Raw genomic sequence first — 12,550 nt, 5'->3', positions numbered from 1 at the left:
AAACAACTATAGTCAATTCCTTGCCTGAAACCCAAACCACATGCTCATGTTATAGTAAGGTAGAATGTAAAAAGACCATCAAATTCTGGCTTAAGCATAAGACTTATGATGATACAGAAGGCTTGCTATAAGTTATAATAAATGTAGCAATAAACTTTAGTAAAACGAAAGTATACACAAACAGATGTCTAGAATACAGGTACTCATTTACTTAGTGTACCCATTGCAACTACACTATTATGTTCTAAGATTTACGAGTAATCATGTAGCTTTGTGAAGATTGTATAATAATTAAGATTCCTTTTTTATTGTTTATTCTTAAAATAGCTTCCTTTACATTTGCTTTACTTGTATTAGATTAAGTTATAATCTAATAAATATATCATTATCTTTATTATCTTTACAATCGTGTTAAATAAGCTTGAAATACATACCCACTGGCAACAGTCGAAGTCTGCGGTGTGCACTCTACCTTCCAGGTCTGATTGCGCTGTGGGTCTGTACCCTCATTTACTAGTACGCATGAGCGAAATGGTCGCCTCTCAATTAGACATTCTGTTAATGAACGCTGTAAACTACAAGTGAACCGGGTGTTGTGTCTCTTTGACAGTCTAGTTGAGTGCTAACGTCAATTGAATTTTTAATTGAAGTACTCGCATGTGGGACTGTTGTCGTGCTTAGACTAACATCTAGTTAAAATGACCGAAATGACTGTTGCGTTGTAATAATTGTTGGATATTATTGTTTCAGGACGAAAGATTCAACCACGACATTGATCAACAGACGGGCTACAAAACGAGGTCTCTCCTCTGCATGCCAATTAAGGATATCAACGGAGAAGTTATCGGTGTCGCCCAGGTGAGATGATTAACATTTCTGTGTTTCTTTTTTCAATCCGGAAGCATGATTAAAAAGAAGAAATAAGAAACTACCCATAAATGAGGTTATCGCAAAAGTGTTGTAACATATGTGTTTTTTTTTCTAAAATATTACTTTAAATGATATAATATTATTATTAAACTAGTGCTTTATTATACAAATTTTATGTGGTTTACACCACTTTTACGCTAGCAACCTCAAATCACGATATCCAAATCTTAATCTAAATTTGTTTACAACATTTGTAAAAAGCTTCGCCAGAAACATTGCGTGAAATGGGAAATTAGTGACTAACAAATGATAAATAAAATTAAAAAGTTTAGAAGCTTTTACCGTATTTACTTATAAATATTCCAAAGTAATTGAAACAAAATTGCTTCGTGAAAACGTTATAACTTATTTCATAATAATATGCCTATTTGTGCCCGGGGCTCAAGAGGAAATGAATTGTTATTTCAAGTGTGAATAACCGATGAAATTTTACTTGATAGGTTTATTTTATTTTCAATTTTGTCTAATGTGATTTTACTAGTTGTATATATATTAGAATATTTATTATTAAATTTATATTGCATTTATATTCAATTTTTTTGTGAAATTACGCCACTAATTTATTATAATTGTTAATAAAAAGATCGAACACTGGCGGGATTCGAACCGACGTCTCTTAGCAAACTGTGCCAGTATAGCTCCGTGTGAAAGAGTTCGTCCAGGTTAGTAATGCCACCTTACCTATTTCTGCCGCCAAGCAGTAATGTCAGCATTACTGTGTTCCGGTTTTGAAGGGTAAGGGTGCTGGTGAAATTACAGGCACATGATACGGGCGCAGTGGCAGTGCCCCTCAAATCTTTGCGATTTAAAGCTCTGAGTGGCATTGCAACTTTTATGGGCAGGCGTGTAGCTTACCATCAGGTGCACGACTTGTTCGTCCCGTCACTAGATATTATAAAAAAAGTCTTTGCCAACTAAACATAGTGTCTTAGCTGCGTAGTATACTTGGCATAGCCTCTGCCACGGTTTGCTAGGAGACGTGGTCGCGCGTCGGTTCGAATTCGGCCGGATTGAAGGATTTTTTTTGTAGTGTTCGATCTTTGTATTAATAATTATATTTATTATTAATTATACATAATAGGTATTATGTATAAGGATGCTTTAGTCGCTCATAGTGCTAAGGAACAGCTATTTAAAAGTTACACTACAATAAGGTACACTAATAGTAGTTTTTCTATGGCATACACTATGTTATTACGGTCCAGAGCCACACTGATCGCGCCACAAGTAACCGCCATGGTGAACTGTGCACAGGATAAATGTTTGCCATTCTGGTGAAAGCATTTGCCAATCGGCGTAAGGTATTCGCCGATTGTAGCCCACACTAGGAAAACGATTCGTATGTCATCGCGGGGAAGCTCCTTTATTGCACCGCACTAGAAATTTTTAGTCTGAAAAACGATTACATTTACGTCTGACAAAATATTTTATGCTGTGGATGGATTTGTATTTTTAAGCGATTTGGTTCATGACGTCTAGTTGTTACACGTCCAATTCCCCGAACGTCTGGTCTAGAACCAGCGAGACGGAATATAGCCTTAAACTCTCTCTTTATTTTTATTTTATTTATTTAGAATGAATAGCCAACGCAATACATAAACAGAGTATAGCTAATAACTTACAATCAAAATACCACAGCATGAGGTTTATGCTGTCAATTTTATATATCAATAGGTTAAAAATTAATGTAATATAATATTATATGATTAATTAATACCTATAAATTTATTTCTATTTTATTTACATTTTTGGTAAACATGAATGTTTTAACTTTTGAAACTGGACAGGGAATGATTAAAAATATTCAAATCAAGTATTTTGTGAAAATGATTATAAGTTTTAACAACTTCTACTTATAGGAGTAGAGATAGCAAGATTAGTTCCGTAGACACGAGTTTTAGAAGGTATAATTTATTGGTCTAGGAATTGTGGACCTGAACTTGCTGACAAATGCAGGAGAATCTGTTGAATTACTTATGGGGAACGGTATACGTTTTTAAAATAAGATTCCGTAGCATATATTAAGGTTATCATTTCCCAAGTTTAAAACTAACATTAAAAGTACATATTTTAATTGAAACGTCATATTACAAAATTAAAGAGTATGTGTTAGACATAGATGTATGGAAAGACAACACGAGTGGATATTCCACACAATTATGATTCAAAGTGTATTCCATAGCATTTAAGATTATTTGAAAAGAGCAATCCCTTGAGGTTCTTGCTCGTTCTAGGGAGGTCAGCGTAGTGAACGAGCAGTAATTTAAAAAATGACGTTTTCAAGTGTAAAAATTTTACCTGTGGAATAAACGATTATTCGACTTTGACTTAGATCCAGCATATTGTATACACCATAGTTCCATTTAGACATTCGGGGAATTAGATGTCTGTAACTAACCAGTTTTTAAGTTAACGCCTAAGTGTAGTATCTCAATCATCAAGCAAGCGATTTTATATCACCTAAGATACCGATATTTATAAACTTTCTAATATGTCATACATTTGTAGGTGATAAACAAACTGAACGACGGTGCTTTCACACCAAATGACGAGAAAGTATTTTCGGCATATCTTCAATTCTGCGGCATTGGACTCCGGAACGCGCAGCTATACGAAAGGTCCCAATTGGAAGTGAAGAGGAATCAGGTGCTGCTGGATTTGGCGCGGATGGTGTTCGAGGAGCAGAGCACCATAGAGCTCATGGTGCTCAGGATATTAACACACACGCAGAGTCTTATACGGTGTCAGCGGGTGCAGGTTAGAAAATATTCAAGTATTTCAAAATTACTAATTACATCCACATGGCTTGGTTGTTTACAACTTATTTATAGCGTATAGTGTCAGATATTCTCGGCTAGAATGCCTTTTATACATTCTTTTTTTATCTTTTTTTTATTATCACTTAATTTATTAGACACCATTCTCACAAGTACAATTATTTCTGAAGTTACGTAAAAAATAAGCGAGAACTTTGAACTTCAGTGTTACCAAGTCCCTTGAACCAAATATTACTACTGTTCTCTTTTATTTTTGTATGTGATTATACGCGATTTGTGACCTGATTTTGATGATTCTTTTTTGTTGGAAAGAGGGTACCTCCGGCATTGGTCCAATTTAAATTTATAGAAAATATTCCACCTCTAAGGGAGGCAAACTAGGGGATGAATCCGGTTTCGCGCACGAGCTTTTTCCACAAACTTAATTCCACCAACTTTTGATGTTGTTTTTCCTTTTTTCAAAAAAGTTATTGCTTGCAAAAGTTACATTTTTGTTTTTATTTAGAACAAAATGTGTTTACGATGTAGTATATTTATATATGCTTACATCCTAAAAAAGCAGGCGCGGTTAACAAAAATCAAGCTGTTACTAGTAATTGGTAGACTTAATTTTGTATGCGCCACCGGTGGCTTTGATTTACAAAACTTTGACATTGATTAAGCAAAGACGTAGAGCAAAGCATGTTTTTCTCATTTAAAAACGAACTTTGCCTAAATTTAAGCAAGAAGTTAAATGAAACTTAATTTTTTTTTCTTATTTCTTGCTTAGGGAAAGTACATTTTGTAAATGCGAAAAAGTTATCTTGCGGATTTTGCTTAGTGGAAGCCAAAATTAGTTTTATTTATTGTCTTATTTGAGTTCGTTTGTAAACTATGTAGGATTTACAATAACAAATATACTTGAATTTATAAAATCCTAATAAGTTACAAAAACTGCTTAAAAACAAAAGTTACGTACGTACGTGTGAGGATCAAAGGTTACGAAAAATTTAAGAATTGTAGCCATCTGGCAACACTGGTTCTTTAAAACGATATTCGAGATATGCGACGGGTGCGCAAGATTGGTACACCAGCTGTTTTATCTTAAAATGAAGTTCTTGTATAATCGTGTAATGTGTAGTATTATAAGATGCAACAGTACTCAAAACTCCGTTTGTGTAATCCGTAATACAATTTCAGTTTTATTGAGCTTAGCAAGCGGGTACATAGATTAAAAAGGTATTCTTTTTTTGTTCGCGAGTTATCTATTATGTATGAGTTTACGACAAAGCATCATTAAGCTTTGAATATGCTTGCCGATTCTTCAGCGGCACGAAGTTTCTATAGATTCTCAAACAGGCGTCAAGCCTTTAGCCTCGTTTGCAGACTTAACACGGAAATTTGCATATGTTTTGTTTGAATCCCTCAAATAGAAAACGCGCTTTTGTCTCGCAAATGACTAAGAAATTCGCGTAATGTTTATTAATACATATTAAACCTTTTGTAAAAAAAATCCTTCGAAAATTTATTGGAATTTGTTGAAGTACTACGTCATGATATTGTTAATGGTTGTTGATAATAAATATTTAAAGGTATTGTAACCTGCTTTTTATTAATTTAAACATTTCAATGTTATTTCTTGCAATTATTATTTTGTTTCATTTATTTTCACACACATACCAAAAAATAATAATTTACAGAAATGAAAAAAGTTTATTATACAATTTACAGAAATAATTAATAAAAAAATAATTATAAAAAAAACAAAATACAAACAATTAAATCAAAATAAGAATAAACGGATACGAGCTCAGGAAAGTATTTAAATCAGTTTCCAATGATTTCAAGTCTGATTTTCAACACTACCCGGCCATGGCAGCTCTACGTGGTCGATCAAACATACAAATCGCAAACAAACATCAAATTGAAGATGAAATTATTGATGAAAATTTTCATTTTATTATTAATGACAATAATGAAATGAAAATAATAACAATGAGACGAAAATAATACTAACAAAAGATAAAGTTACTCTGTACAATTATTCTACATATTATATTCTACAAAATAATATAGACATAGCACAGACAGCAGTTTTTTCTTTTACCTTGCGTTCAGGTACCTACTCACTTGTCGTTAGAAAATTAGGTAAGGAAACTATTTTTCGGACTTAAACAGCGTATATTTGTTTTTTTCAAACAAACCAACGTTTCGGGCCCCTTACGGTTCTCATGGTCACAGCTGACTGTAACGACCAGTAAAGGCCCCGAAACATTGATTTGTTTAAAAAACAAATAATTTAGAAAAAAAAAAAGATTGAGATCCGAAAATAGTTTAATTTCCTATGTATAAAAAACGCGAAAAACGTTAGAAAATTAAGTCGTAGTCAGATATAAAGCTGGAAATAAACATTAAAGCGATCGAAGGTGCTATATTTATATAGGAAATAGTAATATTTTGCTTCCATTCAAGTATTTACGCACGAAGTTAGCATTTCGCATCGGCGTTAATTTATTCCAATAGGCTTATCGTAATATAAGCGATCCTAAATAAACAACCTGATCCAACCCGACCGTACTTCGCCATTTCATGCCCGAACATTTGGAGTTGATTCTGTTAACATTGTGTTGTACATGTATGACTGTAAAAAGCCAGAACCTTTTAGTAAAAAGAACTAAATTAACTTTAATTAAAAATACATTCCCGCCGGTACTTCAGTTCCGATCTTGACAGATCCGTCTCTACATAATATTTGATTAAGATTAAAATCGTTTAAATAGTCACTTTTCAACGTCGACATTCGGACGAAAATGATCACTGTGCTAATAACGTGTACGTTTCTTTTAATTTATGCCTTATGTGTTGCTTTTTCGCTTTAAATATTTTAGATTTTCGATGTATTTTATTTCTAATTTTGGCTCAGGTGCGTTTTTTTTAACGTGTTCCTAGTCGTTACCAGCTATGGTTGAATCATTAAGAGATATGCACACTATATTTTTTTTTATAATTAATTATAATTTTCAATCGTTTATTGTCTCGAATGACAACATTGACTTACAAATAAATGGACGACGGGTCTAATACAAAAACCACGAAAAAAATGTTCCAAGTCAACCTATTTAAACGTAGTGACATGTAAAGGAATATGAAAAAGCTAAAACGTTGAATTTCAATTGTAATGTCATCGCAGTACTGTCTAACTTTGCTTGCTTCGCTGTCAGAAGAAACAAACGAAGACTAAAGCGTGAATGACGCTCTGCATACGATTTTAACGCCCTATAAGTTCGGACACTTTTTAGCGCGGACCCGACGACTGACGTCCAATGTAAGTCAATGTATGACAAAGTTATTTTAATCTCTCAAATCTAATTTATCAAAGCGTCCATACTGTCCTGAAACTTACAGATATTGAGATACTGGCACCTAAAGTTTTTTTTTAATAATGTCAATTACGCTGATTATGCTTAACAATAAAACTGAAATGAAATAAGATATTAAAATAAAAACGATAAAAGGGCATTGTAGATCTCGTTTCTCTGATTCCAGATAGTCAATTACTCAATTTCGCTAAAAAGTCGATTATGTTAGTTATAATAAGGAAGGTTGCATAGGTGTGTTACTATTAGTCGTCTTAGTGGATCGGTGGAAACACCATAAAGGTTACCTTTTATCCGATCATCTAGGCAAATCCAGATGCTTTGTTCCAATTGAATTCTATCTTATCCCAGTGTGCAGCCACGAGTATGTTCGTTAAATATATCTATATCTTTCAAGGAATACAGACAATATGGAATATTATTCTTGTATCTCGCCGACATTTATCTGCGCTCTTTCCACTCGCCTCAGGGACGAATGTAATCCGTGTACACTTATTGGATTTCACTCGACACTATTTCAAGTAGCTCGCCGTAACTCGTCTGACGGCGAATGAGTTAGTGATAATCGACACTGCAATAGAGTTGAGATAAGAATTTCGTACATAAAGTGCATTTTATGGTATTCAAGCCGCAAACAACCAGACACTCCCACAAGCAACATCGAAGTAATACCAAATGCGTTTCCGTGGCATGTGCCTGTAATTTCACCAGCCTCCTTACTCTTCCAAACCGGAACGCAGAATTGAAGCTCATTACCGGTTGGCGCGCTTGAAGGCAAGAGACGCGTTGGAAGACATAAAAAGTCATGGTTACGCAACATGAGGGACAGGGGGTCTACTCTCGATCTCCGTCCGACATCCGTCCGAAACAATTACTGTCAAATAAGTAATATTCGACAAAATTAAAAGACAAGTATCAAGTATGAAGCTTCATTCGCATCACGCGTCTTTTCATTTGGTCAAGTATTGCTTATTTGGCAGTAATTGTTTCGGACGGAGATCGAGAGTAGACCCCCTGGATCGGAGTCACGAGCGCGGAACAACAGTTTCGTTTGGCCATGGACAGGGACAAATTTGCCATATTGACGGCTAACTTCCAGTAGTGGAGAGGCATTTTAAGAAGAACCGCTTGGCGGCAGAATTGGGATAAGGTGGCAGTACTTTCCTGGACAAACTTTTTCACAATGACCTCTATTGCTACTAAATGTTGTCTTTATGTTCAAGTGTGCAGGTATTACTAATATTATTGATTAGTAATACAGCAGTACTTAGAAGCTATCTTTTTTGACATCCTAAATTACACCTAAAGAAAAAATGCTGAGGGATACAACTGTCCGACTTACTCTAAACGTGACGGACTTGTAATGTGTCACTTATGAATGTCAAGTTTGAAACTATTTATTGAAACTATTTATAGTTTTAGTAGTATTCTCGACGTATTTATTTATCTCTTTACCTTTACTCATACAGTATCAACAACAGAAGTTTCAAGCTTACGTCTATTACTTGTATCACAAGACGTCACAAGTTTGTAACCAAGTTTGAAAACTGGAACATGATGCAGTCATTTAGTCCGGAATTCATCATAAAGTCTAAGTTACGTAATCGTTATTACTCGTTAATAAAAATGAAAAAAAAAAAAAGTTATTTGTTACTCTGCGAACCCTGTGAAGGTACATCGTGCAAAATAGCTGCGCTTGTATTGAATTTTTTTCATGCAGTTAATTTTCCCACCCTACCTCCGCATAAAATTAATAAAATAAATAACACAAGCGCATCTACAGTCACCGACACCACCACCAAAAATATATCAGACACGTATCGAACAATCTTCATTAAAAAAAAAGAAATATCCAATACAAGCGCAGCTATTTTGCACGAATTAACCATCACTAGGTTCGCGGAATAGCAAATTAATTCACTTCCATTTTTATTAACATGGACTTCCGCAAAGTAACGCCTGAATCTATTTAGTAACCCCCTCGTTTGTATAAAAATGTGTATTTTGAATATCCTTCAATCCGCACAACCTATATTGACTGATAGATAATGGATTCCTACGAGGTTAATTGTAAAATACTAACAACCTGTCAGGACTATATTACTATTAACATAAACAACAACTTTTGTTCCATGATTTCTAACAATTCATCAGATTTTACTTTCGTACAAAAATAAATATATTTATAGATGAATGGTGATAACTCTGTGCGGTAGCAAAAGAACGCACCTGCCGCAAAAGCACCCACCACCAAACTTTTACGAATAGCACGGAAGGCGTTGCTAAAAATTCAGATCTAAAAAGCATCAGATAGTACAAAACAAAACCTTATAAGTTTCTTTCTGGTAAATTTATTATGTATTGTAAAAAGTCATTCGTTTTTAATTAAATTTTTATTGAATTGATATTCAATTATTTTTTGTGAAATTACTCCACTAGTTTGTTATAATTATTAATACAAAGATCGAACACTCAGAAAAAATTCCTTCGATCCGGTCGGATTCGAACCGACGTCTTCTTGCATACCGTGCCAGACGCTATACCAACTAAGCCACGGAACGAACCAACGGACCTCACGAATTTTTCTATGTGCTTGCGTCGTGTCTTTGTATTTGGTTTTTCAACGACTTTCGTTTTTGTTTACGATGTTAGTAATATAGTCCAGCGAGGTCGTTAATATTTTGCAAATAACCCTGTACTATGTATGTAGGATTTATACGAAGCATTATTCTATTACTTTTGGTCAGTTTCTATAATATTACAACGATTCACTCCCACACTCGTGTCATTAATACGAGTCATACGAGTTCGTATTGACGAAACTACCCTTGATTCCTCGATGTTGGGAAAAGGGATGGGATGTGAATTCCAAAATAAATATGACTACAATTTAGTCGATATGTTTTGCAAACATGAAACGTTTATTCCATTGTCTATAGAAACACGTTTTTGCAATTAGTTGTGACACTTTGCGTTGGTTTATCTTTGAAAATCTCTGTATAATATACGAGTATAAAACTCCCGCGAGAAGCAAGAGTTAAAAACGGCAACGCCTGTGTCGTATCGGGCAATCGGCACACCTCTAGCAGGTAATTATGATTGAGATACCGCCCGGGGTCCCTGCGCCGGCGCCATCGCTAGTATTGCTACCGGTTCAACGCTGATTGAAATTTATCTCTCATTCGCATCGCATCTGCTCTTCCATGACTTAATTACATATACACTATTGACAGAATCGTAAGTATAGTTTGATTTCATCTAATCCAATTGTAGCAATAAAAAAATTGAAACTCGAGAAAAAAATGTTTGGTTACCATATACAAATGTCCGATTGACCGGTAAAGTGTAATCGATAGCAAAAATGGCACCCTTGTTGTAATATAAAACGTGAAATGATAAGTTACAGGGAGAGAAGTTTTATGAACGAAATTAGTTGATAACTTTTTTATGCTTGAATAGGAGATATATTTCACATGTACATAATTTTTTTTAATGATTTTCATGTACAAAGGACTTTTGACGTATGATCACATGTGGCTTTAATATTACCAAGCTTATGAAAATGATGGAACCTTTTCATTAGTTTACGGGGTCTGCCTCTACACTCTAAACTAATGAAAAGGTGTCTCTATATTATAAATAGAGGTTTAAATGGTAATTTACTGAATGGTTATCACTAGTTACTGTTTTTTAAGGAATCACCACACTTATCAACGCGATATAGACTTGAACCGATCAGAAAACGCATTATATACCTACATGCACTAAGTTTGAGTCGGTTGCACGTTTCTTTTTGGTACGATCAAGGCAACATCGGGAGAATAACGTAAGATCATATCATGGTAAAATAGTTAACATTTCAAAGCATTTAAATGTTATTTCTTTACAATGCAATGATATTTATTTTAATACTGTACTTTGTTCAGTTTGAAAGGCGTTGTCAAAGAGACAATATTATTTGATCCTCAAAGATATATTTGATTTCATATATTGTAAATGTGCAATTTTTTAAATAAACGATATTTTTTTTATGTTTCGGATATATATATTAACTTTCCCGTCTTTATTAGGTGTTATACGTATAAATTATAAATGAACTGCATTCAAGGTAACACTATCATTATGTTCAAGTATACTAAATTAATATTTGAGAGCCAAAAAAATTATTTGATCCTCTTTTGTCTTATAGGTCAAATCTTGGTTGCGCCCTCCATTCAGTAGGTTAGGTTAGGTTAGTATATGCTTAGGGCGCAGGCGGCCGCCCAACTGCTGCCCTGAGAGTGAAACCTGGGAGTAAAAAACCAGGCGCTTTTATCACCCATTACTTAAGGGTTCATGGGGTGGTTGGTGTACCAAGTATGCCCGGCATGTCACTAACAATGGAGGGGGAATGGTGATCCCCCAGGGGTGAGTCCGCGGTGGCGGACAACCGCAGACGTGGCCGTGGATCGTAAACCACGTGGCCACAGCCCCGTCTCACGCGGGGTGTGAGAACCCGTTTGTTTTTAGTGTGTAAGAGACTCACATTACCACCGCGTCACGGGGAGGCGCGGTGGTATCCATGATGCATTTTTCCTCCGGAAAATAAAGGTTAGTATATGCAAAAGAAAGCAAATTTGCTTGGGTTTCCGAACATGGTTTCACGAATTATAATGCTCATTTGTCTTAGTTTTGGGGCTCAACATGAAACTATCAAAGTTAATTTATACAAATCAAACATTAGGTCAGAACAGATTAACATATACATTGATTTAATTTATGTCTCAGAAAAAAAAGGATCAATCATTAAAAAATATGACCATTTAGACTTTCAACCTTTGCGGCTTTTGCAAATTTAAAATGATCATTTTAATAGGTACATGCCATTGTCAAATAGCAATTTGAAGAAAAGTTGTTACAAATTGAACAAGCGATGATACCGTTTGATAGATAATGTCAGCAAAGCTGAAATCACAATGAAATAGTGAAAAGCTCTTCAACCTCCACTGTCGAGTATTTGTAATAGACTTTCAGGCGTCTTAAAATCCAGTGTCTCGGGCAAATTGTTACTTGAAGGAATATATTTTTAGATCACAAAGAGCGAGCTGTAAATCACCTTTTCAAAGGAAGTGTTACAAAATTTAAATTAGTCACTAAGGGTCGTATTCCAAAACTCTACTCAATACTCAAGTCAGGACATGAGTATTGCAGTGAGCACTGAAAATCATACTCAAGGCCTTGCCATTAGGGTCATATTTCCAGTGCTTAAAATCATACTCAAGTCTGCTCAAATCCTGACTTGAGTATTGAGTAGAGTTCTGGAATACGACCCTTAGACACAAGTGCCTGTAATTTCACCAGCACCCTTACCCTTCAAAACCGGAACGCAGTAATGCTCACATTACAGCATGGCGGCACAAATAGGTAACGTGGCTGTACTTACCTGGACGAACTCTTTCACAAGGAGCTCTACTGCTACTAAATGTTGTATAAAAGTGAAAACTTCTT

At 34.8% G+C, this 12,550-nt stretch overlaps 1 protein-coding gene across 1 annotated transcript in view; it reads left to right on the top strand.

The window, feature by feature from the left end:
* LOC113231517 (dual 3',5'-cyclic-AMP and -GMP phosphodiesterase 11-like) overlaps nucleotides 1-12,550 on the top strand; it is a 105,633-nt gene that overhangs the window by 57,481 nt on the left and 35,602 nt on the right. Inside the window, exons 4-5 of the mRNA XM_026465842.1 lie at nucleotides 751-858; nucleotides 3,439-3,687. Coding sequence (XP_026321627.1) covers nucleotides 751-858; nucleotides 3,439-3,687 — 357 coding nt within the window. The remainder of the gene's footprint in view (nucleotides 1-750; nucleotides 859-3,438; nucleotides 3,688-12,550) is intronic.

The sequence above is a fragment of the Hyposmocoma kahamanoa genome, unplaced genomic scaffold (genome assembly GCF_003589595.1).
Source record: "Hyposmocoma kahamanoa isolate Upper Pololo Valley unplaced genomic scaffold, ASM358959v1 65, whole genome shotgun sequence".
Taxonomy (NCBI): Eukaryota; Metazoa; Arthropoda; class Insecta; order Lepidoptera; family Cosmopterigidae; genus Hyposmocoma; species Hyposmocoma kahamanoa.
The sequence above is the reverse complement of the archived record's forward strand: the minus strand, read 5'-3'. Positions and strand labels throughout refer to the sequence as shown.